Source organism: Mytilus galloprovincialis, chromosome 9, assembly GCF_965363235.1.
Source record: "Mytilus galloprovincialis chromosome 9, xbMytGall1.hap1.1, whole genome shotgun sequence".
Classification (NCBI taxonomy): Eukaryota; Metazoa; Mollusca; class Bivalvia; order Mytilida; family Mytilidae; genus Mytilus; species Mytilus galloprovincialis.
The window spans coordinates 20,691,180-20,711,215 of record NC_134846.1 but is presented as its reverse complement, the minus strand read 5'-3'; the positions used below and the strand labels follow the sequence as shown (position 1 = coordinate 20,711,215).

At 31.3% G+C, this 20,036-nt stretch overlaps 1 protein-coding gene across 1 annotated transcript; it reads right to left on the bottom strand.

Annotated features, from left to right (window-relative positions):
• On the bottom strand, window positions 1-18,361 carry LOC143044599 (uncharacterized). The gene is made up of 11 exons (XM_076216658.1): window positions 18,196-18,361; window positions 17,227-17,457; window positions 14,795-14,937; window positions 10,972-11,149; window positions 10,004-10,129; window positions 9,285-9,485; window positions 5,035-5,160; window positions 4,351-4,476; window positions 2,944-3,018; window positions 1,753-1,834; window positions 1-1,048 (listed from the first exon to the last, which is right to left on the bottom strand). Exons 1-11 carry the CDS (start codon window positions 18,257-18,259, stop codon window positions 394-396), a joined length of 2,007 nt encoding a protein of 668 aa, XP_076072773.1. The 5' UTR covers window positions 18,260-18,361; the 3' UTR covers window positions 1-393.
• Between the last annotated feature and the right edge of the window lie 1,675 nt (window positions 18,362-20,036).

The window sequence follows — 20,036 nt, the reverse complement described above, 5'->3', positions numbered from 1 at the left end:
CAATGATCATCATACATTACTTAATAAGGAATTGTCACACAAATGTACTAGCAATTAGATTCAGTTCAATCAAAATTTGTCAAGTTATGACATCATATTACATACACAAAAGAAACATATAAAATTATAACTTAAAGCGCCCAAAACATAACATTATAATCAGATAACTCGTGCTGTCAAATTAGTATGTTTAACAAAACACATGCAGTGTCATTCTTCATAACTTTCACAGTCAAGGACACACTCAACTTTATATCAACAAATAGCAATCAATCATACAAATATCCCATCATTTTCTACAAATTCATAGTTCAAATTGAATCTTGGCACCCTACAGCGTCTGTTTTAAAGAGTCAGTCGATAATAATAATATCGCGAGGAATATTTGTTATTTCATTGCTCGTCCGTGCTTCTTTGCTTTGTTTCACATTTTTCGTAAATATCAGCTTCTAAAGGACCAGATTGATCATACATGGGGTCGGTAAGGTGTTCACTCGGTCCTGACTGATCGTACGTTGGTTCACGAAGATTTTCACATGATCCGGATTGATCATACGTTGGTTCATGAACATGCTCACGTTGTTCATGTTGTTTTTGAGTATCTGTAATGTTATAGTCATTGTCCGTCTGTTTTGCATCATCATATATATCGACAAAATCAATCGATTTATCTCCATTTGTCTTCCTTGCTGAACTAGTTTCATCGTAGACAGAATTGATATCGGCGCTAACTTGCATTAAATCGTAATGATTAAAATCGTCGCCATCTTTATTTGTCCGCTTCTCGGAAATCACAGAAATATCATACTGGTCGTTATCTTGTAAACCGGTATGGTCATAGACGGGACCAGTTACATCCGAATGATTTTGCTGATCTGTGTCACCCAAGTGATTATACACATCTGTTTCATTTACTAGACATGCTCCATTGTCATCAGCGAGAGGTAAATCGGAATCTTTTTTAAGTGTTACTTCATCAGGTACTGTCGAATAGTATACTGCAGACATATTCTGTTCGTTTTCGTTTTCATTTGTTTTTCGCTTTCGTCTGCAAAATGACAAATAATTATTATAAAACAAACTGAAGTTAATAACCTGATGCATACTAGAAAAAACTTAACATAGTTTTTTTTTACACTTAATGTGAATGCATAATATTTTATTGTTGTTATTATCATCTTGGTTTCTTAATGTATTGTTCACATTAGTTTGCATACACCTTATCGCTATTCATTCCCTTCTGGGACAGTGAGTTCGATCTGCATTGCCATTCAAGGCTTTAATAAACACAAGTAGATCTACGATTTAAATGGCCGTGTAGCAAAAATTGATCTTAAAAGTAATCCATTCTCTACACTTTACATTCAAATATTTAAGATATGAAATATATGAATTCCTCATAAAATTCCGTAAAAACTGGCTCACAATTTCAATAAATGAGTAAGTTCATGAGAAGTAGAAGCAGTTGATAACATAAAACTTGTACCCTCTGGAAATTTGTGAAAAATTTCCTCAAAATATTCCATAATAGCAAGTCCGCATTTCAACAGATGTGCAGTTTTCTAGTAAAATTTCAATGAAATACGTGAAGATTAAAAATGCATGTGGATTCGATAACACAAATAAGGTACCCACTTTTACCAGACCGACATAACGCCAAGCCGATTGCCCGCTCGCCTAACATTATTATACTTTACACATATAATGATTTCGCCGAACCCGGACAATGAATAAAAACCAGTAAAAACTCACCTTCTTTTTATACAGATCATTGTGACTATAACAGATACAATCAAAACTGCTACTGTTAATGGAACAGCAATGTACAGTTCAACTAAAAAATAAACAAATAAACAAATAAACAAGCACTCTTATAATGCCAGCAACACGTACTTAATATTCAAGTTATACAGTATGTAGCAAAAGTATGCCAACACTTTGTATAACGTCCTTTTCACTGTACTAGTACACATTTTCGGGAAGGGGCCACCTGGCCCCCATCTCCGGTGCGGGATTTGCTCGCTGCATTGAAGATCCATTGGTGGCCTTCGGCTGTTATTTGCTCTTTGGTCGGGTTTTTGTGTCTTTGAGATATTCCCCATTTCCATTCTCAAATTTATACTTAATGATTTTTCAAATGGATAATAAATGCAAAAAGGCAAAAAAGGTTAAGATCAGTAGTATAAGATTAGATTTACAAATACAAGTATACATGTAATGCTTGTGTAAATGACTATAATGTCTCGTGTCTATTTTGACAGGTATAAGATACTTAGTTCAGAGATGAAATACCCGCACTAAAACGTCTAAAGTATATCCCTATGAGATTTAAAAAAAAAAAAAAGGATCGAAGAATTTTATTACAACTATTTGAGATTTCAGCGACTAAAACATTGCTCCTACCACAATACATTTTTTCACATTGTACATATAATAGAAGTGAAGCCGTCTGCACTTGTAATTGTCTGTATGGTTAAGATTTGTGTGTACGTACTTGTACTGCTACACAACCTATAATACTTTCGCTGCCGATCGTACGTACAAATGTACATGGTATCATTTACATCCAATCAAAACAAATGAAATTCGAATGTTGTAAGATCTTGATTTTGAAAGTAGTTATGATGTAGCATGACCAAGGAAACTTTAAACTCATACTGTTCATGTTACTATGTGAATTAAAGATATGGGGTATATAGCAATGTTTTTTTAGCAAAACTAGAGAAGATAAAGAGAAACAAACTAAAAAATCAGTAATCCAATATCAACAAAAAAGAGATTTGTGTCATGAAGTATATTTATATCAACAATGTTGAGATTGTCCTTTGCACATAGACGAAGTTGAGCGACACAGCCTCTTTAAAAACTTTTGTTTCGTTTGCTAGATTCATTAGTGCATGTTAATATTTGTTTAAATTGTGTGTTTATATTAGGAACACGTACCTTTCGAATTGTTACTGGATGGATTCTGCATGTCTACTGCTCTTGGTAGTTTGTTGCTGGACACTGTCACTAAACCTGAATTAAATATTTAAAAAATCTTTGACAATTTTCAATGTGATGATTAAGGTGGACGTAAATAGTATAAAATGATACTATTAAATTTTTGATACAACAGGAAATTAAAATCTAAATAAATATATTGCTATTGAAGAGTTTCCGTAAAATTAGATTTGAACTGTCACACTAACAGGACAATTATCTACAAGTATAGTGTTACAGACAAACTTTACTCTCAAACATGCAAATTTGAAAAACGCAAACAACACACACACACACATACACACCCACCTTACGATGTATGAAAAAATCCATTTCCGTCATATAAAGCCCATGACCTCTATTAAGTACCCAAAATTGGTTTTCTACTTATTGCAGGCCCTCTTGGTTAAAGTTATAGAAAGCAAATATATATATTCAGACCTCGAATGCTGTTTAGTGACTGTTAATTTTATGATTTTATCCAAAGCTATTTTCCTCTTTTATTTTATAAAAAGTACAATCGTTTCTTTTTCCCATCCAGTGTTATATTACACAAAAGTTACAAAATCAAATTAAAGGATTCCACATAATCATGCAAATGCAAAAAGCATCAACATTTCTTTTTCTTGTTTATGCTCGATCCAAGGAATTAAAAAAAATCATCAATAAACATGGTAAGAAAAAAAGCGAAACAAACTGCATTTCCAAGTCAATTGCAACTGGAAATAAATAGTATAATTGATGTAAAATCGCGTGCTTACATGGCACCATCAAGCGTGTGCTACTTGCAGGACTAGTGTACTACTAATAAACAAATTGGTTCTAAGACACTAGTGGGAGAAGATATGAATAGACAATGGTATAAATGAAATATTAAGCAGAGTTAAAAGACGAACATATTATTACTTATAGGTGACCGCACGACCTTCAACAATGAAATCTCCGACACCGAATAGTCAGTTATAAAAGGTCCGAAAAGAAAGAGAAAACTAATGGTCTGATTTATAACAATACAATTTACGAAAAAAATCACAATGACATGAATCAGCAACAACCACTGAATGTCAGGCTCCTAGCTTTGAACAGGTATATAAATAATGTGACGGGGTTAAAAATGTTTGTAAATTTCATTTACACCTCTAACGCTGAACTTTTAAGTTCCGCTTAATTTTAAATCTACAGCGGTGGACTTTGTATATCTCCTGGTGTTGACTTTGAAATCAATGACTTGTAAGTATCTGTACGAGACAAACAGTGCTCTATATAATGCAACAGATTTGCCTTTCAAAATGAAATCGTATGCATGGATTCATTATTGAAACGTCAATGATCTAATTGTAACCATAACAAATGTATTATAATATTTACCCGTTGTTATTTTAGCAGCATATTTTGTGTCAGTAGTTTCTTGCTGTGCATTCGAATGAGTTGTTATTTTAGCAGCATACTTTGTGTTAGTAGTTTCTGGCTGTGCATTCGAGTTAGTTGTTGTTTCTGAATTATAATTTTTTCTTTATAATGTTAATAAATACAATGGTCAGTATCAAACAAAAACACACGATCATGCAGGGATAATAAATTGTTAGAAGTTTGGTATAGAAAATAGGATCGGTTCAAGTCAAAGATATAATCTTTCAATCAGTTTAATTTAGGTCTGGAACTTAATGTATGTATCATTGTAATTAAGCTTACTAGTTTCTTTTGTTTCCTATACTGACATCGGACCCGGTCTTCTTTTTAAACTGAGTTGTACTGTGCGTTGAAGACATATCGGTGGCTTTCAGCTGTTACTTGATCCCCTTTGGACGGGTTGTTAGTTGTCTCTTACATATTCCCCAATTCCATTCTTTTTTTTTTTCTTTTTTTATTATTCTCTGGTTAAGTATTATTCCCTTTACAACATAAAATGAAAATAGGTTTATTACATGTTGTCAAACACTGTTACTTATCAAATCAATCCAATCATTAGATGCAAATTTTGAATCAAATTGTTTTCTCCTTGTGAATGTGCATGTACTAAAGTGAAGCACGTTTATTGGTTTGTTTACATACCAGTTATTGCTTTCCTGACACAAAAGGCCTTATATTTGTCTGTGCAGTTAAGAGCCAAAAATGTAAAGTTCCCGTCCTTTCTCAACTCTATTGCCAAACATTTATGGTTAAATCTGGGTTTATTCTCTGTAAAAACAAATCGAGAAACAATGTGCAATCAATGTTTTATCTATAACCAAAGTTTTTATCAGTAAAAACAATATCATGAATAATTGTTTTTTTAATGACCAATCAGAATTACATATGAATAAAGAAATGTGTGCGGTTTGCAGTAAGAAGGACCTAACACAATAAATTAACCAAAAACATATGAACCGTTGTGTCGATCTATGCAGTTAATCGAATCATTTGATGTCAGCATACTAATTTTCCTTGGTTTCTTTTTCTAGAATCAACAGTTCTAAACATGTCATGAAATTGACTCGACAACATATATTTTATTGGTTTCTTCGTAGGAATACAACTCAGCTTTAATTGGGTAATTGTCTGATTTCTGTTAACAATTTCAATCGAGTAAAAAAATACCTTTCAAGTTGACTTTGCAATTTCATTTGCCATCACTAGGAACTGCACTCTATATTTAAAGTCTTAGTACAAATAAGTCAACGAAAAAGTACAATTCAATTCAATAGATTATACCACAAGCATTCAACTTGACAGTATAAACCTTCTCATTGATTATCAAATGAACCACCTATTTACAACTTGACAAATGTTGAAATCTATGTATCGATTCGTCTATAAAAAGATATTATGAAATTTAGGGCGAGGGGTCTTAATTTGGTTTTCTACTGCTTACACGAGGTATCAGGTAAGCGAACATTTACCTTAATTAAGAATAATCAGAATATAGTGATAGGTTGCTTATTCCCTTCAGACATTATCATGGTTTTTCAATTTATGATGAAATGGAGCAAGCGTTTTAAAAGGAGAAGAACGATACAAGAGAGACATTCACAATTCAAAAATATTTTAACAACGCCATGGCTACAAAAGCCGTTTACAGTTGTTATCCATTCGTTCGATGTCTTTGAGCTTTTAATTTTGCCATTTGATTAGGGACTTTCCGCTTTGAATTTTTCTCAGAGTTCAGTATTTTTTGTGATTCTACATTTTGGATGTTTTACTAGGTCTGCACCCAACTATTAGTTGCAATTGTTTTGGCATAGGTATGAGAGAAGTTGTATGGAGGTATGATCGACTGAATTGATGAACAATGAAATATGTTGTCCAAGTCAATAGCAACGATACAAAAATGTAAGTTTTCTAGAGGATCTATTCTTCTTTCGATTATAGAGAGAATGTAATTTTAACTTAGGTAAGTAAATAGTGCGTCGTGCTTATGTAATTAAGACCAAATGGCTTTGTATTTATGACAAAAGATTATTGATATATGTTTCATAAATGGTAGATAAAGGAGGATCGAAAGATACTTAAGGAACAGTCAAACCCATAGATCGAAAATAAACTGACAACGCCATTGCTAAAAAAGAAAAAGACAAACGGACAAATAATAGCACATAAGCATGTGTAAAGGCAATGACAATAACAATGCCTGCGTTTCACGGAAAAACCGAGAGTTGAACATATTCATTACATTTAACTAGTTAAATATTAAGATGTAAGGCCGTGACAAAATAAATAAAAAGACTGACACTCCGTATCGGTAAACTTATACGCCGCAAATCTGATATAGTGTCGATTTCAGTCGTTCTTCATATCCACGCTGGAGTAGTTTTTTTTTTTTAAAGAGCAGTTTTTATGAAAGGGCAACAACATTTTGTTGTATTTCTTATAGCATGAACAAGCGTGAACGGAAGCATTTAAGCGTCACCCTATCAGCTGGATATGGAGCAGAGGGTATGTTACTGCTTAGACATATAAGGTTGATAAAGAAAAGTTGAAATCACGTTGGTCTAATATTCTTTACGCGTTGTCAGTTTATTTTCGATCTATGACTTTGACTGTCCCTCTTATATATTTCGGTGGGTGGTGGTTTAACCGTGTTTAACTACCAGGGGTTTTCTGACACTATGTTAACATAGTTGAGCTGGTAGTCATAGTGTAAAGGTATTCGGTAGTTACCCATACGCCTTCACAAGCTTCAGCTGATCCCTAAACAAAATGATACTAGTTCAGTGATCATGGAAGTCCTATTTAAGGTAGCACGATACAAAGATTTTTTTATTTCTAATCCTCAACCTTTAAAATGCTGTTACTTTCTTAAGACTGCATATAAATTAATAAAGGAGGTATATATGAATAGATAAAAGATTAATCTTTTAAATGAATGCAATATTTTTATTATGCAATCCTTATGTAATTAATTATTATGCAATAAATGGCAAAATCTAGGTCAGTTCACTTGAATGAATTTAGCTCGATCATCTCTATAGCTATACAGGAAACTTTAACATAATCTTAATCCAAACAACAGGAGCTACAAAAGGGTGTCTCAAATTATCCCTATCGTATTCCATTCTCTCATAAATCTCTAATTAGTGTAAACACCCTTACCACATAAACGTAGATAATGTTTGATTAGTTGTAAAATTTGATCTATACATTTTATCCAAAATCTGAGACACTTTTTTGCAGATAGTGGCTCTTGGAACAACATATAATAAAATCAACCCTCTCGGGGTATCAATGAAAAGGCAAACTTCAATCGAAAGTGGAACTTTCTTGTAAAAGTTTGAAGACACTGTTAACATTATAATTTAATACATAAGTGTTGTATAATACTAACATTGAAAGTAATCTATTAGCCATCCATAATTACCATTTTCATAAATTTTCAAACATTATAAAGAAAGTTACAGCATTTTAAAAGTAGGGCATTGGAGGTATAAAATCTTTTTATTGTGCTACCTTAACTCCGAAATATACACAAAAAAACAGGCTCAAACATGCGGCGGGGTTAAACATGTTTTTTTTTTAAATCTCAACCTTTTACCAATGGAGAAAAACAAATACACAACAATACACACAGTAAAACTCAGTTTAAAAGACGTATGAATAGGTAGACAAGAAAATTAAAAAAAAAGACAATGACAAATTAATTAACAAAGGGCAACTAGCACTGACGTGCTTGATCAATACATCAATTAAGCTGATTGAAAGATTATGTCTTCACTATATAAATATAAAGTACACTCCTTCCTTTTAGGGGTATAATATTAAACCATCATAAAATATACGATAAGACAATATCCCGTATCATGCCAACAACTGGTATTATAATAAATGTGTTTATTTCAGAGGCAAAGACCCTATACGTTAATCAATGTTCAAGCCAAAATATGCAATATTAAACGACCTGACAATAGTATCCTAGCTCTATCCCTTCTTGGTAAGTCTGTTTAAAGGGTTTGTTAGCTATTGAGGTGAATGCCGACATTTTTGTGCTTTGTAAAGAATATAACAATAAAAAATTGGATGTGAAATACCTGAACGTACGAGATGTCTGCATGTTAAATTATATTCACGAATGATGTCCTTGTACCAATGATAAAATTTAGTTGTTTTGACTAGTTTGTGATATAGAAAAACCTGGTGTAATAATTTTTCAGTAATACCCAAAATTATCTCGCTAAAATCGTGTACGTTGTTACATACACGAGCGAATCTTTTAAGTTGAGATAAATAAACACCATAAGATGATGACAAGGGAACGTCACCATCTAAAATTGGATGATTAACGATAGGAAATGAAAAATGATCATATCATCTGTATTGATTAAATCAGAACTTGTTTGAATGACAAAATTACCAATAAAGAGCGACATAAGCCTAACAGAATCGCGTTGTATTCCGTTTGCGCATTTTTTTTCACAACGTGCCATTTTATATTTGGTAATTGTATGACAAAAAGTTATAAACCATCAGCATATCAATAAAAACCTAAACGCTATGTGTTTCTTTCAGAAATTTGATGATTGTGAGATACAAATGATTCCTTTTTTTTTATTAATTCATGTTGTAAATGTTCAATAAATATTGAGATAAGTTAATATTTTTTAATTCTTAGTCCCAAAAAATCATCATACATCATCTGCATACATAATTTGATAAAAATCGTTGACAAGACCTACTGAATGAAAGTTTTTTTCTAAATCAAAAATGCCTTCATCCATCTTGTTTGTTAAAAAAAGCAAATGAACTAGATATCTATTTGTGCTCACTTTTATTCAGATTGGGTGCATTTGATCACTTTTTAATATCAATTATTAAATCCTAGACATTCTTACCTGTCTCCCAATCAATTCTTTCTTTTACGAAAGCATTGTGCCAATTGTTCTCTTCATCAACGTCTTCTTCTGAAAGACATATGTGGCTTGATGGTGTGTAAGTTGGTAGATAACTTTTTTCTTGTAGACACGTCTGTTGTGCATCGTACCAATTTAAAAGTATTTGATAACATCGTTTGGTTAACACATTTTTCGATCCACCTGAACCAAAAAATAATTTGATAATTTTAGTGAAATGAATTTGTTCATTGTAAAAAAAAAAACAATTGGCGAAATCATTCTTAGTTATTTTATCTTTTCGCTATTCAATAAAATTTTAAACAACGTTTCCAATTTGATTAATAGAAGTACACTGCAGGTTCTGCTATGATATGGCATACTTTTTTCGTTTGGATATTAAAGTCTTTACAAATGTTGATTTTTATTAGTTCAAGTTGTTCATATTAATCAGCTGTCGGTACAATTAAATTCATGCATCGTGAGATGCTTCAACATGATTTGTTGGCTTTATCTTAGATTTTACGTAATGAAATTATATATTTAATTAATGCTTGTTAATAAAACACAACATATTTTTGCTGTTTAGTTTGTAAGTTGTCTGGTTTTTTTGAAATATACTTGATAGCATACAGTTTACATACATCATAATCAGTACAAAATGTTTATTTCCTTATACTATTGAATTAATCTAGAGATTTTAATCAAAGGATTTAATATACCGGAAATATCAACCGTCTGACACTTAAACTTCAATATCTGGAGACAGTTGCCAGGAATTAGTGTTGATGGCGCTCTTCTGTTTGGGGCTGTGTAAAAACATTTTTTCCCAAGGTGTCTATCTTCATCTAAAAGTTTACGAAAAGTATCAGTTGAAATAGTATCACAATACAAGTCTTAACAGCGGATCGTTTCTAAGGAAGTTTTTAAGGCAGACATCCATTGTTTTGCGAATAGAAAAAAAATATTTTAGGCTTATGTAAAATACAATTTGATTTTTTTCAATAAATGTTTCTGCTAGTGCATCATTCAAAGATTGTCTAATTTTATTTGACACCATGACATAACGGTTGAATTTGATGATATTTAATTCATAAGTTTGAGCTGACCAATCTTCTTTTCAATTAAAGATTGATGATAAACTTTTTTAGTGTGGAATGGAGCCAACAACGATGTCTTTCGGTACATTTTAAGGAACAAAGAAACATTACTGTCTATGTGACTTTACTTTTTCTCCGAAGCAAAGCAGCGTCACTCCTCCCTGTTGTGTGTACAAGGCAATTTTAATTGTTCATTCATCTTGGAATGGCAGTTTTATTTCGCGTTCTTCCATGCAGATACCCCTTTTCGCCCCTCATAGAAGATACAACCGGTCAAACAAAGTTTCGAAATTGTTGACTTCGATTTATTATGGTAAACGATACACTTAACGCTTATGTCAACCGTACGATTACATTTATCTTGAGAAGGAAACAGAATCAATGCAAACTGTATTTATTTTTGATTTGTTTTTTATCAGCAAGACATAATTTTGATTTTACAAAAAAAAAAAACAGAATTCATAAAACATGTAAAACTTGAATTCAAACTGATTACGAAAAATCCTAATCTTTACTGTTAGTAGAGGGGTAAACAGTACGTTGATGAATAACATTTTGTAAACGGTGTCACTTATAACCATTAACTGTACCTTCGTTTTTATCCCCCTTGAATTCATATGCAGCCACAATCTGAAGATTAGTACCTCCACAGCGATCGATTTCATCACCATGACAATCTAATGAACATTCATTAGTAGACACTTCATCCACTTCTCCTTTACTCACCCATGTGCCTAATGATTTCTTTGCACAGTAGCATTTATAACCCTATTAAACATTTAATTTTATTTTTGTCAAGCAAGTTCAGGGATTTTACATTCAGAACTAATAAACTTTTCATCACTGCTTGATTCCAATTATCATAGTTTTTTATAAGTCGGTATCATATTATTTAAAATGCATTTATGCTGTAACTAGTTCCTTGATATGTCACTTCTTAATCGATTTACGATATTTGAATATTGGTAAGCTAAAAAAAGATGGTGGAGTTGTTTCACATGTTTAGGTACAGTATCATTATCTGTAGTAAAAAACGATAATGTATGTATCGGTTACCTGAACTACACAAAACACATTTAAATATCGTTTCATCTCGGCGGTTAGTAAGTGTTCTACAACTAACCTTTCAGTGCTATTAGCAAGTTCCTTAACTACTACCAAAGAGCTTATCATAAACTATTGTAATAAAATATACGAAAATAGTGAAATTAATTATTTTTGGAATGAAAAAAAGTTCTTTGGATTATTTAGATAAAATACGTGCTTTTAACGGTACTTTTGATTCTGTCGACTGTTTTGACATGTTTACTGTTTACACTACACTTCCACACAATCTTAACAAAGACCAGTTTTTCTATTTAATTAAATGGTTGTTTAGTAAATCTGAATGGAATATATTTGCTACAACTCATTTAAATCATTCTTCTCTAACGCGAAAGGTAAATATGCTAGATATACTTACTGGAGTTGTGATGAGATGATAATAACTGTAAATTTTCTTGATAATATTTATGTATGTTTCGTCAACCAAGTTTGTCGACAGGTTGTATATATTCCTATGGGCACTTATTGTGCTCCATATATAAAATACTTGTTTCTGTACCGTTATGAATCATTGTGTATGACCAAACTCAGTACAGACACGTCTTAATTGCATTTTATTGATAAATTCAACAACACTTACCTTAATATTGATTGTATTTTTGGTTAGATAATCAAGAATTGTCTACATATACTGCTGAAATCTACCCAAAGGAACTTTCTTTAAACTAATCAAATTAAACAGTAAAAGCTGTCCTCTCCTGGTTTTAGATATTTCGGTTTTACACGGGAAAATCCACATTAAAATTTACGACACAAGGGACGATTTTTCTATTGTTGATTTTCCCTTCTTGGTTAGTGATGTTCCTATGCCACTATCTAACGGTGTTTATATTTCACAACTTGTTCTCTATGCCAGTGTCTGCATTGACGATTTTGATTTTAACGAACGTAATCTATGTATAACTCGTAAATAATTAAGCCAGGGATTATGTTACCACAAATTACTTAAAACCTTTACTAAATTCTTCCATAGATATAAAGATTTGGTTTTGAAGTTTTGTTGAACTTGTAAAAAACTTATTTCAAACGGGATAGCACATCGTCATTTTTACGCAAATTTAGAAATGATCCTAGTAAACTTATCAATCCTTGAAATAAACTTATTCCTAAAGCTTACACATTCAACACTATAATTAGATCATTGAAATTATATTGTCTTTATTGGTATAACAATTATTTGGATATCAGAGAATTAAAAGCAAACGAAGTATTAATTTTATATGTACATACACATTCATGTATCTACAATCCGTCGATTCCTATAACTTCGCATTGAATAAGGTCATGTTTTTCTATGACGTCTTTAAACTAAATTCATTGGATGTGTATTGATTGATGATTTAGTGTTAGATGCATGTTTTTTAAAATAGTTTTTAGTGGATTTGAACTAGCAGTCAGAAACTGCGAGTACTCTCAGATCTGAACTTAATGTCTTTTTGTTGTTTAGATATATAAGTACCCGGCCATGTTCACTTTGTGTAGTATTTGTATTTGTATTCATCTGATGTGGTAAACCCTTTTCAACTTATTTGTATAGTTCGTTCATATGTTGTACTGTTACACCACTGTCCAAGGTAAGGGCAGTGTTGGGATCCCGCTAACACGATAAACCCCGCCACAGACTGCATGTTTGTGCCTGTCCCAAGTCAGGAGCCTGTAAATCAGTGGTTGTCGCTTTTTATGTGTTACATATTTGTTTTCGTTAATTTTTTTGTACATAAATTAGGCCGTTAGTTTTCTCATGTGAATTATTTAACATTGTCATTTAGGGGCCTTTTAATTGCTTACTATGCGGTATGGGCTTTTCTCATTACTAAAGGCCGATCGGTGATCTATAGTTGTTATTTTTGTGTCATGTAGTCTCTTGCGGATAGTAGATAGAGATTTGTCTCATTAGCAATATTACCACATCTTCTTTTTTTATATTATAGCAAATAGCTAAATTCATCTTTGCCTGAAATATCCCTTTTCAATAAGATTTTTTAATTTCTTTTAAAAAAACAATTAAGGTACGATGTAGATGGAGACCTACATGTATCGAAATCTGTTTAAAGGAAAACAGTCTTTATAAGAACTATTCAGATGTGTTTAAAACTATTCTTGGGTAAAACCACGTATGTCTAAAAGCGTTAGGAGAACTTTTTTCACGGACCGTTGATACCTTGATAAATCTTGATATCGTGTGAACAACTGTTGAAATGTCCAATAAAAGCAATGCTCAGATAAACATTTATAATCTAGCGTCTATTTCAGAAACGTAGTTATATGTATTTAGAATTAAACATTGAAAAATTACACAAAAAACTTCTTTTTTCTAAAAGTTACTTCAGAATGTACATGATGTAGTTAAATGAAATTTCAAAATTCAAGAAATTAAATTTAATACTATAAGTTGAAAGAGCTTCTGGTAAGGAACAAAACAAGCTAAAAATATTGACAGGATATTGAGCTCCTGTTCGAAGTATTTCAGTTTTAAAATATAGCGGGAAAGGTCTGACTCGGACTCTTACCTTACATTTGAATTGGTTTTATTTGGGTCTCAAATCGAGAATCTGCTTAAATTTTGGAAATAGACTTTATATGATTCATTAGAGTCTTTTATGTAGAGTAACATTTTTGTTATGGGACCAAATAATTATTGTTATGGGACCCAAAAATTATATGGTATCGTTGGAAAAAAACTAAATCCGAACAACTGACACATTTCGCAAAACTTCACCTATAAAGTACATCCTTTGTTAACTATTTATTCGATTTTTATCAGAAAAATTATATATACACAAAAAAACAATTACTTTTTAAAAGAGAAGGACAAAAAATATCAGAGGGACAGACAATTGGTTGAAAATAAACTGACAACGGCATGGCTAAAAACAAAAAAGACAAACATACAAATAATAGTACAAAAGACACAACATAGAACACTAAAGACTAAGCAACACGAGCCCACCAAAAACTAGATGTGAGATCAGGTGCTCCGTCGTGTTGCTTATGTTATTATAAATCCGGTTAAGAGTCTAATTCGATAGGTCACTTTCGTGAAAAGGGAAGGGTATTGTAGGTAGTCACGACATAAGGAACAACTCGTGATGGCGTCCGTAAAATATACGAAGGGATGATTTCAACTTCACAGTTTTGAACGCTTTGTTTAATAGCTTCGATCCTTGTCGCAATCCTCCATCAAGAAAATCATGAGAGAAAATACAAGCCCGGGAACATCGTATCAATTTGGAAATTTATACTTATTGTTGAAGGACTTTCATTACAATATGATTCCTAAGTTTTGAAACGTAGGGAAAAAATATTTACCTGTAGTAAAATATCGTATCCTTTTTGTGCATAACCTGTACTTTTACAAAACCTTGAACATTTCAGTACATCATTATCTTTGTCATTCTGCTGTTGGTCCAGCTTGTGGATGGTTTGAGTTGGTCTATTTACTTTATAACAACCTTAAACATGCCAATGATATTTTTAAATCAAAATAAGAAAACAACATGTAAAATGGCCTCCGATTTGTTTTCGTTGAATGGATGGTGTTTTTTTTTGTTTTTTTTATCAAAAGCCATATAAACAGAATTGATTTGATTTCAATCGTATAGAGTGTTTCCTTATGTCTATTAAGTGATATTAACATACACTTTCGTTTTTTTTTAAATTTATTATCAATACCATTTATTTTACAGATACCTTAGATCATCTCATAATATAAAGGATTCGCGTTTGTTTACTTGTTTCGACCCGAACTTATTAAGCCGGTGTAGCACAGTAGGATATAGTTATATTTATTTTTATTGTAATCAAACATGTCAGGATCGAAATTTGGGAAATGTAATAGGATTCCATTTAGTAAAACGGTTTTTGAGCTGAAAATGAAATTTATATTTAAAATATAGTTTTTTCTACATTTGGATGTCTTTAAATATCAGCATTAAACAATCATCGACTTAAACAAAAATAAAATCCAAATGTACAAATAAATATTTTTGATTTTATAAACTAGAAATATACAATATACACTTTTTTCCGAATCTATCAATTTTTTAATCATTTGACCCTGTTTCATTTTTTGTGATTGTCCGTTTAATTTGCTTCAAGATATGAAAAACACATATTAAAAATTACTGCAAGAAAAACATGAGTTGTATTTTCAATGTTTTTTTTAGAAAAACGTTTGCATAAACACTTGCTACTTAGCTCACATTTTCATTGAATTGGAAACGTCTCTTTATACTTTGGATGAAATTGAACTGACTTTGCTATTTCATGTATTTGTTGTATAAATTAAATAGTTGGCTTTAATGCGAATGTTATAATTGTAATCTCAGAAGAAATCTTCTTTCTAAACCTAGGATATAGGGTCATTTTTAAATAGATAATAAGTGAAAAAAAACTATTTTATATAACTTGATAAGAAACTATGTCGGAAACAATAACGTCACTGTTAAAGTGATCAATACCAATAGAACAAAAACCATTTGCTGTTTTGATATTTAAATTGAAAATGTATGTTTTACATGTTTAGGTTCATCAATGCTCTTCAATTTCTTTTAATGATTTGATCTTATTAGTAAACACATTTTACAAAAATCTTCTTTTGTCAATTGTAGACTGATTCTATACTGGACAAATTGTGTTTCTGCCATGCAAAGCATGCTATGTTGAAAGCGATAAAAAAACGTTTTAGACCATTTTTTCTGAAATTACTACGCTTTTTATGCTTATCAAAATTATTAAACATGTTAAGCATGTACTTAGTTGAGGTTTTGAAATTTGTGTCAGATGTTTAGACTTTTGGCTTCTTTTCCATACAATTCAATGTAAAATATTTTGCCCCACAACACCTATTTATCTTTTCATATAAGACTTAATAGCTAATAAAAGGTCATTTGTCAAAATTTAAGCAGATTCTTCATTTTTTTCTTTTGAATTGAGACCCAAATAATTCCTATTCAAATATAACGTCAAAGTCTGCGTTAGCTTTTTCCTGACATATTTTAAAAATCAAATATCTCGAAAAGGACCTCCATGAACTATCAATATTTTTTTAGCTAATGTTGTTACTTAACTAATGGTCTTCTGACTTCAAGTATCAATTTCAAATTCTTTTTTTTTTGTTTTTGAATTTCACCTAAGTACATCCTTTGGGTTAAAGGTTACACATATAATGCAGAATTATGTCATGTATCTGGTACTTTGTTAAAAGTTCGTTGTCAAATAAAAAGTTAGTCCCTTTAAAAGGAGACAACTGAAAATAAATATCTACCTACAGAGTCAACTACGGGAAATGGCAAATAGACTATTGACGCAAAAATAAGACCACACTTAAGTAAGTTATTGGAACAAATATAAAGATATTTTTTTGTTCATTTCACTGCATTGGACAATTCCAGTTAATGTCTATTAAAGAGGGATAAATGTTTCTTTCGGAGGGTATAGTATTTATACATCTCAGTTGCAGATGAGTATTATGTAGACAAAACGAGTGTTTGGTAGTTTTAAATTAAAAGCTTAATATCTTTATTGAGTTTTTCTTATTGGTGTTATAAAGTTGAGTTTTTAACCGTGCGACTGAATACGTTCAGCTTGTTTAACAAATGTATTTCAAATAACTCTTGCTGAGGGTATATGCATTATGAAACGTTACTGGTAAACTCTTTATCCTGTTTTTTAAATTGCAAGAAAAATTTAAATTACGCGTCCCGTAATTAATTCACTACAATGTTGATAATCGTATTTACCTTTATATTCTATTACTGGTGAACGTATCACGTATGCGCTAATCCATACAATTTGCGCTGTGTCATCTACCATTGAGAAGTTAATTTCATGTCCCTTTAGGTCTATTTTTCCACAATTTTTAGGTTGACAGCTGTTAAAAAAATCTTTACCTGCAACTTGGTAGTCGGAAGAACACAGTGTTTTAGCATACTCAAACTCAGCGACGTCCGTTGAAAATGCAATACCGGTAGCTACAATTTATAAATTAATTATGAAGAATGTTGTGCACAAAATCCTGAAATGGCTTTTAAGTTCAAAATCATACTTTTGATTTTTTTTTAATTGAATATGCAAAGACGATATTTTAATGAATATAGGATATAGGAGTGAAAGCCCTGATTTTTAACAGATTTTTTCTTACAAAGAAAACAATGATTAAATAAGTGAGCTAGTACACAATGTAGTTCATTCATTTTATGTGTTTTAGATTATCTATACATATTTTCAATAGCTTGATGATGGAAATTACCCCAACAAAGACACAAACTAAAGCACGTACTGAATTTTTGGAATGCAATTGTTTTCGTATAGTTTAGAGAGACTACATTTCAAATTAGGTTTTAGCTTGTTATGTGCTTTTAAAGCACCTGGTCATGATTTATTTCAAAATCGACCAAGACGAATACTGTAGTATGTCGTTGTTACATGTTTTATGGTGTATGTATATACCGACTATTTAAGACTCTTAAATAATTACGTATCGGCGGTTCAAGAAACTTGCTGTTGTTTTCATTAACCTCAGACCATAGTGAAGACTTTTTCGTACGAAACAAGTGACTGGCGTTGTAAATGATACAACTAGTGTATTTTGTTATTTCGTATTACACAAATACATTATATATGTGGAAAAGATGATGATTATGATCGTAACATATACAAAGCGTCGATTTCAGTCGGGAAAAAAATACTGATTATTTATTTATACTTACATTTTATTTTAACTGAGTATAAAATAACAATTACTAATGTCTCCGCACGAATCATTGCGGCCATCTCAGGCGGACATGTTCAATATAAGAAATAAAACGAGGAAGTTCATATGCGCTCACTTATAATAAATCACATCCTACTTCTGCGAAACAATTATAAGTTGTGCAACATCACTCCGACAGGAAGTAAGAAAGCATGTAATACATTATATTTATAAATAAGTGTCTTGTTAAAATAAAAATTGAACACAAACGTATATACATGCATAATCATTAGTATTTTTTGTGTACGTACGTGCTTTATAACATATCTTTTCTAAATGTCCGTTCATAAATTCATATTACATTATAAAGAACCAATGTTGCAACTTCTTCGGCAAAAATGGACCTTATATTGGGTTTTTCTATCATTTTTATGTCATATATATAAATTGCAGTACTTATACATGTTAAACATCGTTCACTTTTAAATATTTTGATAAAGACTCATAAAATTTATTAAGTGCGATTTTCATTGTTTTTAGTACTTTAAATAGAAATATTTGAATAAGATTTGTAAAGAGAATGACTGATACGGTTACCTCACACAATGACGGGTGTAAACGTCCCATTTTCAGCATTAAAAAGCACCTCTATTCCCTTCGAATTGCGTACATATATCCCAATTAATACGTTATGTTTGTGCATGATCAGAGGTTTCGGAATTTCTAAATAACGCTTTTGACACAAATATCTGTCCTACATATTTACGAGGAAAAACGACTGAAAACGTTACTGCACTAGTCATTTTAAGTTACACGAACACAAACACGGATTTATGTAGCAGTATTTCTGTTTCAAATTGCAGAATTATATTCACTATAGAAAATTTCATTTTGTTCGTTACAATAACAAGTGTTTTGGAAGTGACCTTACAGATTTAATACAAAATCAAGTTTTTTGTATATTTCCTTACAGATTTTATGATTATCATTTACATCCTTCGTTTAAGTTATATTCCGAGTGCGAAAATTATCTAACTTTCCCGTGCAACAACTATTTAAAGTCCTCTGGTTTTCAGATATTTATTTATGTTTAGATACTAGGTAAATGATGAAAAACATGTAGTCGTATAGACGAAGTTCTAAACCGCTTTGTATTATATCGATAACTAGAAGTCAATGATCAGCGTTAGAATAAATGAAACCGAGAAAGGATTGTTCTATGTTTTTGTTATTTGCTCCTTTATATTTCAATCAAGATTTAAAAGCCTTTATAAATGAATCTATACATGTTGAAGATGTGCACTTGCTATTATGGAATTGTTTGAGATAAAAAAAAAATTAAGTTCTTTTTACTTTTCCGCATGAAAATAATAAAGTGTTGTTCGAATTTATAACAGCACAGAGTCGATACCGCTGCTCGTGGACCTCAGTCCCTTAGTGTATCATCCGCTTAGTAGTCAGTATTTTTTGTTAGTGACATGATTTATAAAAAAATCGGAAATAGGGTGTTTATAAATTTATTAATTTGAAGCAACTACGATAAGTTTATAAATCCATCAGGTAAAGTTGACTTTAGACGTATCATATGTTGATAAGTTTTTTTCATAAAGCTCTTCAACTTGTTCAGTTTAGTTTGAGATGCATGATTTGTTAAGTAGCTGTTATTGTCTTTGAACGTGCTGAGTAAATGCCAGTACTTACTATAGATGACTATGAAACAGCGATATACTACTGTTGCCTTTTATAATATAATACAAAAAATACCTTAATTGTATTGACTTGAAATGACTCTAAAAAAACATTGTTTGCGTTCTTATACATTAGAATGACGACCGTTATCAATTTTCAGGTCACTGA